This window comes from Diuraphis noxia, unplaced genomic scaffold (assembly GCF_037042655.1).
Source record: "Diuraphis noxia isolate RWA-SAM2 unplaced genomic scaffold, SU_Dnox_SAM2 contig0002, whole genome shotgun sequence".
NCBI classification, from domain to species: domain Eukaryota; kingdom Metazoa; phylum Arthropoda; class Insecta; order Hemiptera; family Aphididae; genus Diuraphis; species Diuraphis noxia.
The window spans coordinates 47599721-47622309 of NW_028301712.1; the positions used below are offsets into that span (position 1 = coordinate 47599721).

Consider the following 22589-nt stretch of genomic DNA (forward strand, 5'->3'; position numbering starts at 1 on the left):
ATTCTGATACTTTTTTGATAAGAAAATGTGCAGTACTTATACTGAAATACTATGGAATATTTAAATTTCATAAAAACATTTTATTAGGAGCCAGTACAGATTTTCATTTTTTTGTGAATACCCAATCTAGGGAGACTACACAACCACATATTCTGGCTTATTACTCTAATACTAGGCTTAAGCCTAATGGCTAAAAGAGCAGAAACTATGATGTCAACTATAAAAAATTATTATTATTTTTATACGCTAGGCACAACCATTGGCATGTTGAACTTTTACTTAAGGAGTGAAGATTCTTAAAACCACTTTCTGTAAACTATACTTCCTCCAGTTAATTTTCCAGGGAAAACATTTTTGCTTCAGCCAATAAAATATCTAATTGTTGATCATTTTTAATTCTGAAAATGTTCTCAGTAAAATTATCAACCATAGTTAATGCAGTGATAAATCCAATTGTAACTATTGTGTAACAAACTTGAATGAAGAAATAGTAGACATAAAATTTGCTGCCATTGAATTGGCCATAGTTGCCAATGCTTAAGACCAATAAAAAAAATGACATTTCTATTCCTAATTTTTATTTTCTTTTATTGTTGAACTAGACTGCCATATTTTAAAAGTAGTATTGAATCATTTTATTTTATGATTATTTCATATTGTATATTATATTTACTGTTACTCATATTGTATATTCTGTTATCTATTTTTAAATTTTGTAACAATTATGTCTGAGTATTTGCGCTAAGTCATGTAGGCAACCTGGCTACTAGGAAGTTTTCTATAATAAAAGTTATTTCTCCCTCAGTTGTTAAAATATTATTTACTTATTTTTACAGCTGGATAACAATTTCTTCAAATCAATAAATGTCTTAGAAAAATAAGAAAACTAACACAGTGAAAATTATTTTTTTCACAATCAGAGTTTCAACAATATTATTCATTTCTAATTGGACAAGAATTCAAGATTTCCAGGTATAATTTATTATAATTAGTAGTAATATTGTATCATGGTACATAAAATTATATAGTATGTCATGAACAAAATAATTTTTTTCGTTGTTTCTATTAAAAATTAGAAAAACACACCTTAGAGGTTATTTTTATGTTACTAGTATTGTATTTATTCAATTAAAAGTAATTAAAAATACATTTGATCAACAAATTATAATGTAGATAGAATGTAACAGAAATAATTGTTGTTCTAATCAACATACTTAATAAATATAGATTTTAAGACAGAAAATAAAAAAAATTTAATTTTTTAGAAAAAAATATTATGAAATTATATGTTTGTAAGATGGAGAAAAAAATTGGTCATGTCCTCTTAACATAAACATACATACTTACAAATTAATTTTAAAATTTTCTGAATTTTAAATTTAAGTTAAGTAAAAAAAAAAAGGTTTTTATTATTAGAATTAAAGAATGTCTTATTAAAAGTTAAAATAAAGTTTTTTTAATGAAAACTATTTAATATGACTTATTTTTACCATAAATGTACTATAAGGCTCTAATTACAACATTAAACCAAAAATTTTAATATTGATTAAAACAAAAGTTTTTAATTTGTTAGCTTAATTTGTTATACCTATACTGTATATTAGTTCACCCCCTCAAAATGAGATTTAAACAATATATTTTTAGTGGAATATTGTAGTAAAAGCTTTTCATTTAAAATTTGGTTTATCAGAATACTGGTTTATATAAATATTTAGTTGATTTTTACTGTTTAAAATAAATACACAACAAATATTAGTTGTTTTAAAATTTTGCAGTAATAGTAATAAATTTACATAATTATGGTTTTTTTTATTTTTACATTTTTAAGAATTTGCTATGTCCGGATGCATTGTCTTTTTCTAACAAATGGGCTAAAATGCACTTTCTCAACCTCCCTCACAATTTAAAATTTTTTTTTTAAAATAATTTGTTTTTTATGCTTAAACGAAGGTGTAAACATTTTTACCGAAAACTATTATTCTATAAGTTATAGCCTTCAAAAATTGGCGATTTTAAGTTTAGATGCATGTGCTCAACACTAATTTATTGTCATGCGCAACGCTTACCTATGATTTTTTTTTATAATATAATATGATGTTTTTGAAGCCGGCCAGAGAAGTAACCCGTTTAGTAAGCTTAGGTAGGTTTATTCATTTAATATATTAGCCACGGGGGTGGTTAGTGGATGAGTCCGCAATTCCGCATCTAACGAGAGGTCTTGAGGACCTCAAGTATGGAAACCAGACCTGCAAATGAATCAGGTCTCCTTAGTTTTGCAGAACGAACCCACTTTATTTGGATTACTTAAACCGACAAAGTTAAATTTGCTTATTAGGTTTTTTGTCTGCTCGAAAGACAAAGCTTTTCCACCCGCGATCCTGAAGGGCCCCGCTTCCCGCTCTCAGAAGTTTGCTATTTTAGCCCCAGAGGTTTTGTGACTGGAGCTGATAGGCGAAGGGAGCCACTATAATATACTTACGTAATACTTAACAGGCAAGGTTACAATATACTCAATACTAAAAAAATATTATACGCATTGTGCATGGCAGTAGTGTTATGTGCACTGCACATGCGTGTAAATGTAAAATCGCAAACTTTGGAAGGCTATAACTTCTGAAATAATAGTTTTTGATAAATCATTTTTGCACCATCGTTTTAAGCATATAAAGCAAGTGGTTTAAAAAAAATAATTGAAAACCGTGAGGGGGTTGGTAAAGTGCATTTGTGCCAACAAATGTAAAAACATAACAAATACTGATTTGCGTGGGAAAAGAACCAAGAAGGCTACAGAAATAACTAAAAAACAAAATTTTCATAAAATAAAAAGGAGAATTTTTTCTGTAGAAAATCATTTTTATTTTTTGAAATTGGTATTACAACAAAAGTTATTATTCAAGTTTGAAAAAAAATAATGGATTTTAAAACTACAAGAACTTTTTTCGTATAAATGATATCAAAACATTTATAGTGAAGTTTTACAGATAATGTTTTCAACTATACTATATATCATATCAATTTGGAGTCCTAGCCATCACTACAGCCTTAGTGGTTCTATTCCTCGCTAAACAGTTTTTGCTACGTTGTACATTATCAGAGACAACACACACAGGTGATAGTTCTCTTAAATTTGATTATAACATTAGTCTGTTAAAAATTAAGATGATATTTTTATATTTCTACATATTAGTTCCATTGTTTTTTTTTCTTGTAATGAATATGGCATTGTCTGGAGAGTTATTTTGATTTCTATTATTCTTATAATGTGCATAATAAGTTATAGAGGATAATAATGTTTATACATGTTTTATGATATTACCTATTGTTAGGAGCAAGAGCACATATGTAGAAATTTCATTATTAGTTGAGGGGAGGTAATCAATTTGAAGCTTAATCTGGAATACCGTATAGCTTTACTTAAATTATAAAATGTAGTTAGATTTTTTCTGTACTCTTCAACCAGTTGAATTCAATCATTGGGTTGATGTCCCTATTTTTAGAACTTATTAATATACATTTAGTGTAGGTATAGTTTCATACATATTTTTAATTAACACATTTATTGGAAATAGTATTTTCTCAAATGTAAGTTATAAAAGCATCAAGACCTACTCGTCTTAATGATGATAATTTAGAGCAGCATCTTCCTATAGAGTAATTATAATGATTATTTCCCAAGTAAATTTTGAAAATTATATGCATTAACCCACTTCTACATCAACAATATAATGTTCATTTATTTTGAAATTATTTATAAATTTAATCTGAAATACTCATTTTCAAAAACTTTACACTTCAGTTTTATTGAATATCTGCACGTGTTGTTTGCTTCTTACTAATGTACAATTTGGCAAAAATTTTTATGCACCAGAATGAATTAAGAAAGTTATAGTCATAACATAGAAACAACATTTTTATACTGTAAAGCTAATAACATTTATAGTGCAAAAATTTTTTTTTAATATCACATATACAAAAAGAAAAAAACAGGAAAGTGGGTATCGCTCTGCTGTACATTAGGTGGTTGGGGTGGACCTCTGACTAGGATAGGTTAGATTTGAATGCAATGATAGGTATCATTGTATACGAAAAATGATTCTGAACGGAGATGATTTGTCAGTCTAAGATATATTATATTTAAATATTGTCATATATTCTATTTTGAAATAAATATATTATTTTTCAGTTAGGACGCATTTTGCATAAGGCATGGTTAATCAATTTTTCCAAAAACATTGCATGTAGTTATCATAATTCCTAATACCTTATATTATCATAGATATACATATACCTGGTTTGAGGATAAATCGTTATCATTACGCGATTTCATAAAAATTTAAAACTCAAAGACTCGAAACATTTTTCCTATTATGACGCTTCAAATTTTCTCTATAGCTATTTGAAGCAAAACTTATGGAAAACTTAGTGTTGAATTTTATAACCTTAGATATAAATAAAAACAATATTATGAATTTTGAACTACAAAATAATTTGCAAATATTCACGGTTTTGACGATTTTTGTCAATATTTGAAATTCAAATGCTAATAAAAATTTAATTTGTATTTCCGGTGGACATTTTTTTTGTGATAATGATTGAAAAATTTGTAAGGAATCTTGTATTAAATTTTCAAATCTTAGATTTAAAAAGCAAATTTTTTATGAATTTCTAGCTTAAAACAATTAGCGAATTTTTGTGATTTTTACGTATTTTGTCAAAATTCAAAATTTTAATGCTTATAAAAAAAAAATTGTGATTATGAATTTCTTTTAATTTTCAACTGCTATTGTAACAATATGTTAAAAGCCTTGTATTAAATTTTCAAGATTTTCTACCTAAAAAATAAATTTTTATCGATTTTAATTTAAAAAAAACTAATAATGATTGAAAATTGCATATACCTATGAATAGTTCAACTTAAGTCAAATTTTTTTTTAAAATTCATGGTGGATAGAACATAGGTGCTTATATAAACATTCGGTGAAAATTTCATGTATCAATGGTCATTCGTTTTAAAGTTACATAAAAAATCAAAATCGATTTTGTCGAAAACTGATTGTACGTAAAATTTCCTGTTTTTCCGTTAATTTTTAGTTTGTTTATCCCGATTATTTAGAAAAATATTTAGAATTTTTACTTTTGATCCCCCAAAGTATCAACTAAATTCACTTTCTGATTTAACAAGGTGCTGAAGTTAAAAGTCGAAGCATTTTTACTGCCCCAAAACGTAATGACAAACACAAAAACAAAATATTCATGGTTTTGACGAATTTTTGTCAATAATTGAACTTCAAATGCTAATAAAAAAAAATTGTGCCTATGCATTCTTATAATTTTTTATTCACTAAAAGAATAACTTATGAGAAACTTTGTATTAAATTTTCAAGTATTTTGATAGGGCCAAAAAAATTTTATCGACACTTTTCAAAAAAATGTTTTCAGACAAATTGAAAATTTAAGTGGTCTATAAATAACTCAAAAAAAGTCAAACAATTTTGAAAATTAAATTGTATATTTATGTATCACTAACATAAACATTTGGCGAAAATTTCAAGTATTTACAGTGATTAGTTTTTGAATTACAACCATATAAAAAAATCGATTTGGTCGAAAACTGGTTTTGCGTAAAAATTCCCGTTTTTCTGTCATTTTTTATTTTGTTTTTCTCGATTTTTTTGAAAACTGTTGGAAAATGTTTACTTTTGACCTCTAATTGCACTTAGGATATTCACTTTTACATCGGAATCCACCTCCAAAGTTCGAAATTGAAGCATTATTTCGACTATCTATGCTGTACACAGACCCCCCCCCCCCCAAAAAAAAAAACACACATCATTGTAAAATCAATACATTCATCACTTCGTTCAGAATTTAATATTCAAGTTTGAAAAACTCAAAAATAATGAATTTTTCATACATGAATAATAAGAGATAAAGACTTAAAAATACAATATTAAGTTTTACGTTAGTTGGTTTGAAAAAAAATATATGCTCTGTATGTTAATATATCTTAATCAAATAAACTTAGGCATGTTTAATTATTTTTTCTATATGTTTGTTTGCTGGAATTTTATTATTTCTTATTGTTTTTACTATGTAGAGTAGTGATTTTTCAATCTATTTTAAATTTTGGTGCAGCTTGTGGTTTCTTATGCTTTCTATTGAACTTGATCAAAATCTTCTGATGGATAGCATTATATTTGGATTAAGTTTAGTGTCTAGTAGTTCTAGGTGCATATTTTTTGTTAGATTAGTACCATTCTAGTTCATTTTGGTATGAAATATGTGCCAAAAATTTTAACTGTATTATTTTTATATCCCCTTTCCATAAAACTGAACTTAGATGTGTTTAGCCTGGTATTTTTTGGTCTTATTGTATCCTGGTATGTATCGGTAAAAGAGAATACCACCACATTTTGATAGCACAATACTGTTGTTAAATTTCAATACCATCACCCTATTATTTTTATGCACAATCAGCTTTTTAAAACTTCTTAAGAAACTTCTATGAACCTATTGAAACTATGTATAGTATTATATAAATTGATATTTTTGTTAAAAAATTATTTAACTATAAAATTAAGAAAATACATACTTCTAATTATATACATATTCTACTAAGAATGTTTTTTAGTAAATAAATTTAACACGTCCATTATTTTGACTATAAAAACATTACAAACCAACTATTCAGGAATAATCAAGTTCCTTTCGATTTTTATGTTAAAATCTTTGTTCTAATTAACTGTTTACCTTATTTTGTATTATAATTTAATAAGCTTAATACCAGTTATATCTACTATCAAATTATAACAAAAATATAATACAATTGTATACATCTAACTTATTTTCAAGAGAAGATATTAAGGTAGAATAAATCTATTCAATCTGAAGACAAATATTTCAAAATTTAACTAACACTATTATAAAATAATAATTAGTACACATTGTCAACAAGATTTAAAATAGTTGTAATCATAATATGTAAGTAAAAAATATTCTAATCCTACTGTCTTAAAGTTTTAAAATAAAACCTAATTTTATGATCAAAATCTTTATGAAGTAAGAATAGTTGTTTATATAAACCATTAAACTTTCTAATTACAATTTTTAGGACCCGTTTTACAATCATAGTTTAAACCTCGGTTATGCTTGAACCACTGATTTTACTGACCGAATTCCGTGGTTTAACCGGAGTTCAACTATTGTAATACGGGCCTTTAGAGAGTAAAATTTAAACAATATTTTTTTATTAATTCTCTATCAGGAAAATGTTAACATTGAACAATAGTTGTTTTTTCATTTATTTACTTTTGTATTTTACAAGTTAAATGTTGTCCGCTAATTAATACTAATAAAATTATTTAGAACACTTAAAAAAAAGTGTTTCAAACATAATTTAATCTCAGATTATTTACATTAATCTTAAAAAGTGAATTTATTAGACTGTCTTGTTTAAAGTACGATCTATAAATAGGATTTGGATACGTCTTAGTTTGCCTAGAACTGTACTGGTTTGGAATATAACATCCCAATGACCCATTAAAGTGTTACACGTTGAAAGGTTTCTTGTTGAAAAACAATTTTGTTTTATAAATAATAAAATAATCTAGTTTTTTAATTGATAGACTAATATAATCTATTTTAAAATTAATTTCTGTTTTCTTGTTCTCCTTGACATCTTTTATCACTTATTGCTTATTGATCATTATGTTCAGTGGCTTTGAAGTCCTAAAAATCTAGTTGGGCAAAAAATATTTCAAGAGGTCCAATTTCTTAATATTGGCAAAAATGGCGTATCGTGAAGAGGAATGTGGTCAATATGAAGTGGCTCTATCCTAAATTTTCATAATAATATGTCAAGCCATGGCCTGATCTTAACATAGGGTTTGGCGCCACTGAATGTATTGGTTATTAATTTCAATTTGTTACATTAAGTAAGTTTTTGCCTTACAAATGTATGTTGAAGATTGTTGACTATTATGTGTGGAGTTCTTTTTATAACAAAAAATACACGGAGAGTTGTACTATTTTCCTTATAGAACTTACATAAAATATTTCTGTCTCAGTTTTATTTAGAATCAACAATGTAAATATATATCAATTCGGCTTAAATTTAAAATAAATAAACTAAATTATCTGTAACAATATACTTAAATTAAATTAAATTTGACCATTAAACATAATACATCAAAGTAGCCAAATTAAATATGTACTGTGAATAGAATTAGGTATTATTGGAACTATATGTTTGAACATTTAACTTGTCACAATTTTAATATCTAATTAACTAAAGCTACAATCATTATTTAGAAACAATCAAATTTTATATTTGCTTAGCTATATTAATGAATTTTTTATTTTCAGATCGGAAAATAAATATTAGAAAAATTATCGCGTACAGAGTTGCGCTGTTGCAACTTAGAATTATTTACATATTATGAAGAAACCGCATTCAAGATTCATCAAAATCTTAACTAAGCTCAATAACTGACAGTCAAACAATCTGAAAAAAAAATGTTTGGGTTATAATTTCCTTACTTAAATGCTTATAACAATCAATCAATGAATAATTTTGTTTGATCATAACTGGGTCACAAAAAACATATTTAATGATGCAATTATGTCAAACTCATGGTCAAATAATCAATTACTTGAATAATGTTTTAGATTTAATAATAAAAAATGTACTCAATAGACCTATAGATATCTGTTTTTAATGTTTTCTTTCTGTTTTAAAAAATTGATTTGTACTGTCTTTTTTAAATTTATGTTTTAGTGGTAATGTTTCCTAACTCATTATGGTCATAATTGATCTCAATATTATTATAATTTATAATTTTTTGCGCTGCCCCTTTGAGGATTAATGTAAATAATACAATAATAATTTTAAGAATTTATTTATACTACTATTATTATTATTATTATTATTATTATTTTTTTTTTGTTATAGCTCATTTGTTATTAATATTATTGATAATCCATTTATTGATAATAAATGATAAATGATGTTTTGTACAGGGGAACTATGATATAACATATGCTATTAGTATAAAAATACATTCAATTATTTCATATTTTAAAAAGCAAAAAGAAAAATGAGCTCATTTATTGTAATTATACTATAAATAATAAAATTTGTGTGTTTTTTAGTTTGTATTGTACATATTGGTCTTAAAACTTCATTATTATTAGAATATATTATAATGTCATAAATAGCTGTCGTGTAACAGATTTCACCTTTTATTATAATGTATAAACTAAATATTATGGTTTTAAAATAAGGTGTCATGTATATGAACAAATGTCACCACTATATTTGTTCGTGCCAAAACAACAGGCGGTTGTAAATGAGCCGTCACTTAAGATCGTTCTCTTATCAAAACCTTGTTTTCATAATCATTCAATTGACTATTGTTTTGGCACCGACAATGTAATATAAACTAATTTTAAATTATATAACATATTATTTTCATCATCGTCATTATTTTTACTTATATTATTATTATTTTTATAACATTGTACAAAATCACTATACATTATAATATTATATTGATTGTAATTATTATTATTATTGTTTCTTTTTTTTTACTTACAATTATTATACATTAATTACTATGTTGTAGGGTTTTGTCGCGACCTCTGCTTCTAACATATTATTGTATATTCCTTAACGTCATAGCATGTCAATTGTATGTTTTCTCACCTGAACCATAATATAATATAATAATATATTACAAACAATGAATCTTTAATATTATATGTAATATTAAGAATGTTATTTACTCGACGTTAATATTGCTTGTTTATGGTTTTATATTATATATTATTATTATTAAAAAATAATACAATTAAAATATGAATGTTTAAATAAATATACGATACTATGTGTATATAATTACTAGATTGATGTTATTGCTTATATGTTTTTTTTCAATTTATATGCTTTTGCTCTACATCAATATAATTTTTTTTGAATGTAAGGTGTTATTTAAAACAAAAAGCCCTACAGTAAAATTAAAGACTCATCAGTTCATCACTGACTTAACTATGGCCATATGGTAGACGCTAACTATTGGATTAAAAGTAAATTTGTATTTTCATATTTAATTTTGTGGTATATCGATTATTTGTCTTTGGTTGATACTTCTTTTTTTTTAATTCTTCATAATATATAATGTGTATGCTATTAAACCATAACGTCCATAATAATACTAATTATATTTTATTGTGTAAACTTAGAAGTAGTTTATGAAACATAAAAAAAGAACAAAAAAAAAAATCAATATTCGTGTAAAATAATTATAAATTTAATATATTTTACAATCAGTTGTAAATAATCGTTCTAAATGTTAATTATTGTTGTGCAATTATAATTGTAATTGATGTTGTAATCTTCTCATGAATTAAACCAAAGGTTTTGTTTCAATAGTATGTTAATATTTCATTTCAGTGTCAAAAGATCTTTGCCCAACAGGGTAGTATGTGACCAATTGGATTGTACCCCCCTTCCAAATATTCACTAATTTAAATTCATGTTGGACTGTAGATTATAAAGTTAACCAGTTCTCGGTATGGATGTCAAGTTCATAACTCTTAACGGTTTATGTTGTGTTGTTTTATGAAACAATCCGCTGTATAGAAGTAGTTGACAGTTGTACAGCGAAAGTGAATTATTTTAAAAACAATTTTCATGGAAAACTGTTCTTAAAAATAGAATATGTTTCTTGTTTGCATGCAGTTCCTTCAAACAAGCGCCGAAACAGAATAGATTTATGATTTATTGGGTTTTTTTATTTCTCACACTCAAATTTTGTTCATTAGGTACCATAAAAAAAGTAATTTTAGGAATATTTACCCGTATAGGAAACTACAATTAAAGCTGAAACGAATTTTGTTCAAGGGGTGTTGAGTTCCTGCAGCTTATGTATATTAGTTTATTTTGTTTTTTTGGTTAGTAGTGTAATATTGACTATCACTACACCTACGCCGCGGGTGTTTAATGACGAATCAAACTCAAATTGTGAATCATAGAAAGATACATATCATATCGTATTTTCGACGAGCAACGAAAGTGCACGAGGATCAGCTAGTTACCTTCATGGTAATTGGTTGTACTATAACAGTTGATTTTATAATATATTTATATAATAATGGAACAAGAAGATTGACTCAAATGTTAGAATTGCCATGCTGTTTAGTCTTACTTGTTTTACTTGTGAACGCAAGTTCTTTTGAACAGTTTGCTGCAGGTGTACACACAAAAATACGAATTGCGATGTCTGTGTTTGGATACATTTCGAAAATCCAAGCAGTTTTTGTACAGCGGCAATACTATTATACTTATAATGAACTCAAAAAAATATGGGTATAAGGTATATCGTATATCCGTATCCGTATGTCATATACGATTATGTGTCGATGTACAACAATTTCGTAAATATAAAGTAATTAATTTTCCAATTTCCCCCCCCCCCCCCACACAAAAAAAAAAGCCCTAAGCAGCTGTATATACAGTGGGAAATTTGCTTAATGGTGCTATCTTACGGGATAATAATTAATAATCTGTAGTCAAATCACGATTTAAGATGGTATTATTTGTAGACTATAAGTCTATAACCGTGGATCAAACAACTTCTCCCGTGTTTACAAGTCACAATATTGATAAAATCCAATATTAATAAAATATGATGACAATACAGTCTGGCTTAAATTTATTATTAAAATCTGTTAAAAAAAATTTAATTTAAATTTAAATAAAAGTAAGCTACGGGAGGACCGGACGGGGATTTATTGATTCCGCCGAAATTACCTGCTTAGGAAAAAGGTTTATATTGATTCCACCGTCTACTGTTTATAATATCTACACATTGATTCCGCCGGACACTGTTCATCCCCCCCACCACCAATTGTATGTCTATTTTAAAATGTATAAATGTAACTAATTTTGATCAAATTTTATAATATTTTCATAAAATTTAATCACATGTCTAAATTGAATAAAACTATAATAATTATATAATTCAAAATGAAAATGCATAATCTAATTAATATGTGAATATATTATAAAATGTATAATCTAAATTTTATAAAATTATAATAATTATATAGTTCAAAATCAAAATATATAAATGTTACTACTTTTGATCAAATTTGGTCACATGTCTAAATTGAATAAACTGATAATTGTATGTAGGTATAAAATTAAAATGTATATAAGTAATTACTTTTGATAATATTTGGACACGTATTTTAAATAAGTGAACTTAGGAACTTTCTAATTAGACCATACGTTTTAAAATACATATACAATGGGGAAGGGGGGGATGAAAAGTGTCCGGCAGAATCGATGCGTAGATATTATAAACAGTAGCCGGCGGAGTTGATATAAAATCGGCGGAATCGATATACGCCCAACCGGACCACCGCGAAAACTTCCGGTTCAATCCGTACCTGTACCTTACTACCCTATAGGGTGACAATTTTTATAAAAAACAAAAAACGGGACAAACGGTTTTAGGTAAATACTCTTAAAAAAAAAACTAATTTAAATAAAACACGTCTTATTTGGATTAGTTTTTGTTGTGAGCTGAGAAAGATTGGTCAAATAAGTGTATTCTTACTCTATTTGAATTGATATTGATTACTCATCATCATTATCTAAATTATTATTCATCAGTTCATCACAATCTACACTCGTTCCACAAAAACTGTTATATACTAAATAACTTTCAAACTTCAAAACTTTTGTGTTTATTTCTTTGATTCATTTTTTTTTTACACATAACAATATGGATATAACGGGATTAAAACGGGATCATCTTCTAAAAACGGGACAAAATGCGTCCCGTTTGAAGTTTGTTGGGACAACAGGACATGCGATGATGATCAAAAACGGGACGTATGGTTACCCTACTGTACCCAATCACCAGCTAAATATGACAGCTGTCATACATATTATTAGTATATTACATAAATATGGATTTTTGCATCACTAGCGTACGAACAAAAAGCATTCTGGCACATTATTTGTTGACGACGATTTGACCAAAATTTTGAGTTCCTGATTAGGTTAATATAAGAGCATAAACTATTATAGAGATACTATAATTTAATATAGATATAATACCATAGGTACGCGGCGTATTATACCAGTGTAATTATTCAATGAATACTTCAATACCTGCAGTCTTAATAAAATGTAAGAAATACATCTTTGACGTTGACGTATGTTATAATACATTATAATTAATTATTTTATATAGCGATTATTTATTTTTATACAGACATTTTTTATATAGGATTACATAACAACTATTGTGAATGTCTTTAAAACCTATACTACAGTATAAAATATTTATTGTGAGAAATCATGTGTTTTTTTTTTTTTTTTTTTGAAGGTAAAAAGTTCACAATCACGTTTCGCTCTATTGTCATAGCTATGCAGGTACTTGTTATTTATTCGGATGGTCCATAATAATATTATGAAATTGTTACAAATTAGGTATTCAAAAATCAGATTATTTACCTATATCGTAATAATAATGATCATTTATTCCTAGGTATTGCAATTTATAATACGATGTTTTATGTGTATTGTGCTAAGGTAATAGGTTTATATTACAGCTTTCACTTCCTGATAATTTAAAAAAAAAAAAACATGAAAATAATATGTATTCTAATTTTACATTTTGTTTGATAATTGTGCACGACAGTTTAAAAACTGAACTCACTTTTAAATGAGCACAATATCTGGTAATATACTAATATCGTCCTCACAAACCTTGTCAAATATGTCATTTGTTTTCGGAATTTGTTTAATCTTCACCGTAAGTGTAATTTTTATATACTTTTTCGCATCTGTATAGGTATGTCTTATATGACTATAGCATTAACGCCATTAACGTAATTGCAAGTTACTATGAGCTTTCAAATATTACTACCTATACACGGCTATAATACCTACTATAGCCATAACTCCCATAACTATTGTCATTATTACTTATTAGTTATTACTATCCATACAGTGGCCGTGGCTATAATAAAGCAAAGTGTGGGAGGGGGGAAATCCTCGTGGCCCCAGAGCTCCACGAATTGCCCCGCAAAGTTACGCGTAGGTACCTATATTATGAATTTACATAAGGTTAGTTTGGGGTCCTAGTTTATACTTATGGTCCGTTCGAATAATAAGTAAAACTAGCACGAAGGGCTAGTAAGTAAAAAAAAAAAAAATGTAATTTATTTTTAATTACGTAAGCTTAAAAAAAAAATTAAACTTAACAAATTATAAAAAAATTGCACAGTCTTGAATTTAGATATTCTTAATTTTATGGTTTCAATATTATAATATTTTTGTATTCATATTTCATATATTTCTATTTATCAATTCTTAAGTCGCAAACTATAAGTTATATGCTATATATTGTGTAAGCTAAAACACACGATTTCCTAAATGGTCATAATATATTATAATAATTAAAATGACTTCTAGGTATTAACCAACGGTTTTATATTTTTATTTATGTTTAATTTTTAATATTTCTTTTTGAATGACCCATATGTGAACGTGAACAAGTGTAATTAATAATTATTATATTAAGTGTTGAAAATAATTGACAAATACGAGGTCTGGTACTTATGAATTTTAGGTTAATATTATAATTTGTAACAATATTATAATGTTGTATAAATTAACAAATTCTTAATAAAAATACCGAGATCATATTTAGGTATACATTATAGCACCAAGCATTATAGTATATTATAATAATATAATATATTCACAGGGATTGACGTACGCAGAAGTCCGCATAACAAATTACCAAGAATTGATGGATGAAAGCTTTAATGGTTTTTTAACTTGCTCGTCACAACTAGGTCTAAATATTGGTAATTTTTATAACAATATTATTAAAATTTCCAGCTTATACATTTTATGTTAATCATTAGAAGAGGTATACTTATTCGTATGTTTTATTAATTGTATACTAATAAAGTAATAACTATATGTAGAAACGTGTAGCGATTTGTTGGATCCAAATTTAAATAGTACTGATGTCAAATACGACGGTTGTAAAGTAAGTACCTACCTACCTACATATAAATATATTGTAGGTAATTTTATCCAAAATGTAAAATCAAATCGCAAAATCACGCATAACTAAATATTAATATAAATATAGGTAATGATTTTATTTCATAAAAAATAACTATAGTAATTGGTCATTTCATAGTTTAGTTTATTTATTCCAGTTTATACCTATATTCTAAAATTTTGAACAATAAAAACATCGCATAAGGGTAAATCATTATTATAATATATGTATACCTACCTGCGTTCGAATACCTATCTTATGTCACAAAATTTAAATTTCAATCATGTGTTCAAGTTCAACTTATGTATTTAATATTTATACTATACTATACTGTCCGTGTATGTCACACACTTAACCTTAGGTAACAAATGTCTACTATATTATACTAAGAACGCAGAATACTCTGACTTTTTATGAATTCATTTTTTCTGTTTATTTTGGCTAGCATCATTGGACATCTTTTACTTACGATCAGATTCACTACCAGAAACCTCCCTCAAAATTAATGATTAAATTAGAATCATTATACTGCATTATTGCTCCCGAAGATAACACTACCTGACACTCAAAATAAAACCACATTATTGTAAATCAATACCATTCATTGCTCCGCTTAAGATCTTCAATTTAATTTTGAACGTATTACTAATCAGAAATAAGTGTTAATATTTTTAATGAGTGAAGGTTTGGAAGTTAATGCCATCTATATCCACTCATCAAAATTTTAAATAACATAGGTACTTACTTATAAATTATAACTATATGTAATAATTAACTACTCTTAGTTTTGTATTCGATAGTTATACACATCAAAATTTTCAGAAACATATTCTGCTTGAAAATATGAAAATAAAAATGTTTATTTGTCAATCAAAAAAGTGAATTAAAACGGTTGCAACAATAAAAAAAATATTATATATTATATATTCTAATGATCTCAAATTATGTGAAATAAGCTTTTTTAGAAATCTATCATACTTTCTATGATAGGTAATTCAATTTCTGTAAACAAGATTAACTATATCAAATACTTAAAATGTTCAGTTACCTAGATAGTAGTAAAAACTATAGATAACTAATAAGTGGAGTCATAATCATAGGTAGATAATGCATAAGTATAGGTACCTACAAAAAATTTAAACGGGAATGTTTAAAACTTTAAAATGATGTAGTAGAATATCTGTGATGAGAACAATGATAGATATTGAATGTGTCATTGTTATTATTTTTGCAAAACCTTATGATAATGATTTATATATAGGTACTTAGTACTTACTAATAAAACATATTAATTTTTTTTTCAGTGTATTTTACCATGCATATCTAAAAAATTGGGAATTGTAAGTAACCCGAATTTATCTATAATATACGATTTATATCACAATAAAAACACTCCATGTAAAAAAAAGGCTAAGTTAAAAAAAAAAACAAACAAATCTTTAAGCACTAAAAGAATGTGATATCATAAATAAATGTAAAGTAAACTCTTAATTAAAGTACACTTTTTTTTTCTAGAATTTATTTACTTGGTGAAAAATTTATATGACACGAAATAAACGAAAAGCAATAGAAGTTCATTTTAATCTAAAATATCATAAAAGACATTTCTACTCAAAATAATTTCTTGCCAAGTAAATAAGTTATTGAAACAAAATAAGAGTACTTAATTTCAATTTACTTAGCATTCATTTATTATATCACACATTTAAAATGCTTTTTTGTTACTTGGCATTTTTTATACGAATTGTTATTGTTGTGATATTACCATTTTTTTATTCAATATCTGTACACTTTAGTTGGTATATTAATTTATAGTTATATAATGCCAATACATATTATATTATCGTACGCGAGGTGCAAACACAGTACCTACCTAATAATAACTATCAACATAAATAACAAGCTATTACGCTAATATACTAGTAATAATTACTAATTACAATTAAAAAAATTATTTGATTTATCGTAAAATAGCAATAATGATGAAGTGTGTCGAAATTTTATCTCACCTAAGCCACCAAACTCCAAAGTCTTTGTAGGTACTGCGTATATGAAATGGAGTGGAGGAACCGATCGGCAAGAGACGCGGCCGCCGTGATTCCAGATTTCATTATAATTTCTCATTAAAAAGTTTGCAGGTTTCCTTTATGATAACTCAATTTCTAACTAAATGAATACGATGATTTTTGCAAAAGGATCATTTGCACAATTTTTTTGATTTTTCCAATTTATTAGGTATTAATTGATTCAGTAGATAGTTAGTTAGGTCCGCTTAAAGAAAACACCGAAATGTACACTATTTTAATGAACAACTAGTGGCATGGTGAGGCGCACTGAACGTACGTATCGGCCACAGTTGCTAGTTCCCGGATGGGTAACCACTAGGGATTTTTAGCAACATATCTTTAACACACGTACACAAATACGTGTTACAATTCTATAAACTTAAAAACCTACAAACAAAAATATACAAAAATAACCCCCACCGTACCACCCCACAACCAATATCCTATGTTGCCACGGGTCCCCCTTAAGAAAAAAAAAATGGACAACTTTTACTTCGAGATCATATAATAAACTATCGAGGGACCGCTAACTTTTTTTTTACTTAGCTGGAGCTGGAAATTGGAATATTATATGTTAGTATATGAGGTAATGATTACTATGTCTATGAGTATATTTTGCCCTATCTATAGATGAATACAGACGACGGAAAGTGGAATGAAAAACGATATTGGGAAATTATCGAAATGATCAAAGTACTCGAGTGGAAGCAAGAGGCAGAAGTGATTGGAAATAATTGCAAAGACAGTATGGCATTTTATTTTTTAGTTTTTGACATTTTATGATATTTTAATATTAATTTTATGGCTTTATATAAAAATGCATTTAAAAGTAAATTACGATAGTTACTGTAAAATACCTATAATTTCAATAAATTTGATTGTATTTTATTTAGAACCCGATAAGATTGTATCGTATCTTAATACAACATAATAGCCAATATTAGGTACAATATTAACGAAGTATATCAATAAATTATTCAAACAACACATCTCTTAAGCATTGATGTAGGCAAGGGTGATGTGTGGGAGGTCAAACCCCTGTAAGCTATCACAAGAAAATTTAAACTATACCATGAAAAATTACAATTAAAATGTTTAACCTATATTTCTACAACCCTGGATATAAAAAAATAAATAATTCCTGTAGAAATAATTAGAATAATTTTTGGATCATAGGTACCAAGTTTCTTTACATAATAGTTAGCAATCATAAATTCCGAATGAGGTATGTGTGGGAAGGGGTAGTAATTAAATACTGTTTTTTTATTAAAAGCTAAAAATGAATAAAATCATTCATTCTTTTTTTTTGTGTTAATGAAAATATTTACCTAGCTTTATTATAGCCTATACTTAACATATATTATATCATGTATCTCACATACCTATAATATAGAATACCTATTATTGGTATTATGGTGGCAATATAGTCACAAATTTTATATTTCTAGTACAACGATATATTATAATATTATAGAGTCTATATTATGTACTATATATCATCGTTCCTCAACTTGGAATCGCGTCGTGTGTCAGTCAGAAATAATTAATTGCTTGTATACGAAAAAAATCTTTGATCTATATTTTTTAAGTTTTAAATTTATTGTTGTTTAACTTTGTATGTGATTTAAACTAGCAAAACGCACCTGATACTAATTTTATATCGTTTTAAAATGCAAACCACTTTAAAGTAATTATATTATTCTTTAAACATATATAGGTAGTAAATAATAATGTTACAATAATAAGATAATTCGTACCTAAATTTCAATACTTTTTAATTTTTATGCGATTGCCCACCAAAATACCACTCTCGATATTATTATTTGGTCCGTGGTAAATGGTAATGAATGTGTTTTAAAGTTTCAAAAATGTAATATAGTATGAACCAGTTGTTAACAAATTTTAGTGATATTTAATAATATGTTTTAGGCGTGAATACCCATTGTTCAGCTGGTTATCCTTTATTCCAGTGTGCATTAAAACACTCTAAAATGGTAATGATCCTTTGATTATTTTATAAAATAAATAATTTAATTTTATAATTAAAAATTATGTAACAGCAAGAGTGTTTAAATATTTTATGAAATATAAACATTTACTTACAAGTAAAAATTTTAATTTATTGAAATAATTAAAAACTTTAAATATTAAATTACATTTTGTGTTTGCTTGAATATAGCTTCAAGATATGGCAAAGACTCATATGATTCAAAAACAAGCAATTATCGAAGCTATGAACAGCACAAATGCCGAATATGAAGATGACGACAATCAAAAATAATCAACCTACAACAAAAGAACGATAATCGGGTCGCATAAAATGAATTTTTTGTGTACACTGTACCTATTTATTATTACTCTAGACGGTGCACATAGGTATTATACACAAATACAAGCACATTATTTATCATAAATTTATTCAGTAAATAATCATTGTCCTATTTCTGTAGTAATAATGTCTTTTGATTAATTATACAAATATATGATTAAAATGAAACGAAGACATGGAGTGATATTATAATACATATATTATGAATCGTAAATCATAGTGTACATAATATTATGTAGTATATAATAAATATAAACATAAAACATACGAAAAACACATAAATAATATTTTTATTATGGACAGGGCTTCGAACTCTTCGTGACATCATAAATTAAAACAAAAGTCTTACTGTTTCTACTAAACTTTTTGGTAACTCGGTAAAGTTTTTGACGTTAACATATTATTAATATTAATAATAATATCTACAGATCTGTATATTAAAAAAATAAAAATAGTATGCGGGTATAATATATAATAAGTATGCGGTTTATGTTTATCGACCATTTTGGAGTCAAAAACATTAGTGTGTGGTTTTTAAATCCAACTGTGATGAATAACGGCACGCTGGTAGCTGATATGAATTAAAAAAACAAAACAAAATAGTGACCGTTAAAAGTTAATTAATTTACCATATTTTTATATCAATATACAGTTCAAATATTATTTATTAAACAAATTCTAGTTCGTAAATATAAAAACGTCATTCAAAATCAATGGTGCTATCATTAGACCGGATATACGTTAATTGGTCGAGGTCATTTGGTAGCGGTCATTAGGACGCACGACAATATTTATTAGTTGCGTACGACTTCTCGTCGCGTGCAATTTCGAAACATGTTCAATTTGTCACATAAAATTAAATTTAGTACCTAATATATACCTATTATACATACAATAATTACATGTAAACTAAAATGTTAATTTTTCATAAATAGTAAAATGTATACAGGAATAATTACTTATAGGTTGTTTACTACCTACAGTACTAGAGCTTGACAAAACAAAAGTTTGATTTATGTGTTCTTAGTTCTTCCTAAATATAATACTTTAAAAACATTTATAATTACCCCGTGATGGTCACCACGATGAGGCGGTTCTCGCTAATCACCAAAAATAGCACCACTTATTGTTTTTATCTATTGATTTAATGTCGTTTTTTATGTTTGGTATTAATAATGTGATTTTTAATAAAATAAATATTTCACAATTAGTAATAGTTAATGATGGATAATAATTTTAGTTTTATCTTTTTTTTTTATTGCAGTTTCGGTGTTAATTTATCTGTTTTAAACATATACGTCTGTCGTATATATTATATATACATATTTTTTTTGTTATTTAATGTAGTAGGACTGTTTATTTATATATATAGGTACTTTAGTTTGAAGTTTAGAACAATTGAAATTAACATTTTTAGTAAAATATTTATAAATCAGGATGTGATTTGTAGAACAGTTCGTTAAAATGGGCATGGAATCATTCACAATTATTAAGTTAGTGGTTAGGTACCTACGTACTATTTACCATGACAAATCAGATCTAATTTGTCATGCTATTTACATTATATTAAAATATCATAAAACAATTACTAGATACATTAAATAAAACCAAAATTATTATGATTAATGAATAATTATTATAAAATCTCAACAAAAAGTATATACACATTTTTAATTTTAATTTTCATCTCAGTATTATCATTTTGCTTATACTTAATTGTTTATACTAGCTGTGTAAAAATGCAAGTAATAGGCACCCTCAGCATTAGCTGATGGTATAGAATGACAAAAACTATAAATTAATTATTATTATTAATTATTTATTATCATTAATTAATCTAACGTAACCCAACCAAACTCAAAAGTATACCAAAATTCAACTTATTAAAAATGTATTGTAATTTCATAAATGGTAATTATTCATAACTATAAGTACTTTTTTTTAATTATTAATTTGTTATATATTATAATCATATATTACAATATACGAGCATTTGTTGGTATTATCTGATATTTTATGTAATTGGGCCTGGTGGTCCGTTGTAAACTTAAATAAATCAATAATTATACTAATTATAGGTTACTATTATAGTAACCATTATCAATAATTGTATAATATAATAATTAGAAACTTAAATTTTATAGCATGTAAAATATACTTATATAGTTGTACACATAATATACTTATAATCTACGCGTCTCATGTATTATGTAATGTAGTAATAATTATTATTATCACATCAATATTATACAGTTTAATATATTATAAAATCAACTCCCTTAAATTTAAAGAAATAATGAATCCCCTTATGTAATAATATAACTTCAACATTAAGAAAGAAATCATATTTGATGAAAAAAATAATAGCAAGCCACTTTTAAACTTTTATTCATATTTTAATTTTTTTAAATAAAAGTTGTTAGCAAATTAAAGATATATAATTTATAATTTTATATCTTATATAGCCTTTCCGTTGTAAGACATTTTTTCAAATATTTTATACCGAAAATTTCAACGTATCTATGAATAGACCAACAAGTCTGGACCGGATATTATATTTCTAATGTATTATATATACTATATATATTTCTAATTGTTTTTAGTTTAGGTAGGTAGGTTGCACACAAATTACAACTGAAAACATTTCTTAATTTTCTTGAAGTGTCAGGGATGGCTGCCACTCTTTCATTCTTTTTGGCTATGTCACTAATTAAATGGACACATAAAACGATAAAATAAGCAAGTACTGATATTATAATAAACCTGAAATAAAATCCGATTTTCAAACAATTCCTCTTTTTGTTATCTTTCACCCAGATCGTGATCCTTGTACGCACGCAACAGTGATGATTATCATTTCATGTTATAAATGGGTTATTTACTGACAAATGAAATAACAAAATCAAGGAGAAATGCTGATAATAATATTCAAACGAAGGTCTGCAGCTATCTGAACAATAATAAGCTACTTATCATTTCGTTATTATTTTAAATAACGCCTATATAGTTCCATTGGCGATGGTTTGACATTTTTTACATAGATATAATAATGTATTGCACTCGATTATTTTTATATATTAAATAACATAATACCTAAATAAT

General features: G+C 26.1%; 2 protein-coding genes across 10 annotated transcripts in view; both read left to right on the forward strand.

Moving 5' to 3' along the window:
- LOC107168192 (uncharacterized) overlaps positions 1–10426 on the forward strand; it is a 47353-nt gene extending 36927 nt beyond the window's left edge. For all 9 annotated transcript variants that reach the window (XM_089219733.1, XM_089219728.1, XM_089219731.1 and 6 more), the window contains 2 exons: positions 837–972; positions 8365–10426. The gene's annotated coding sequence lies outside the window, so the exon portion shown is untranslated. The remainder of the gene's footprint in view (positions 1–836; positions 973–8364) is intronic.
- Positions 10427–13717: 3291 nt separating this feature from the next.
- Positions 13718–19659, forward strand: LOC107168191 (uncharacterized). The gene is made up of 7 exons (XM_015517512.2): positions 13718–13826; positions 14784–14886; positions 15010–15074; positions 16397–16432; positions 17789–17903; positions 19088–19152; positions 19338–19659. Exons 1-7 carry the CDS (start codon positions 13737–13739, stop codon positions 19437–19439), a joined length of 576 nt encoding a protein of 191 aa, XP_015372998.2. The 5' UTR covers positions 13718–13736; the 3' UTR covers positions 19440–19659.
- Positions 19660–22589: the final 2930 nt, after the last annotated feature.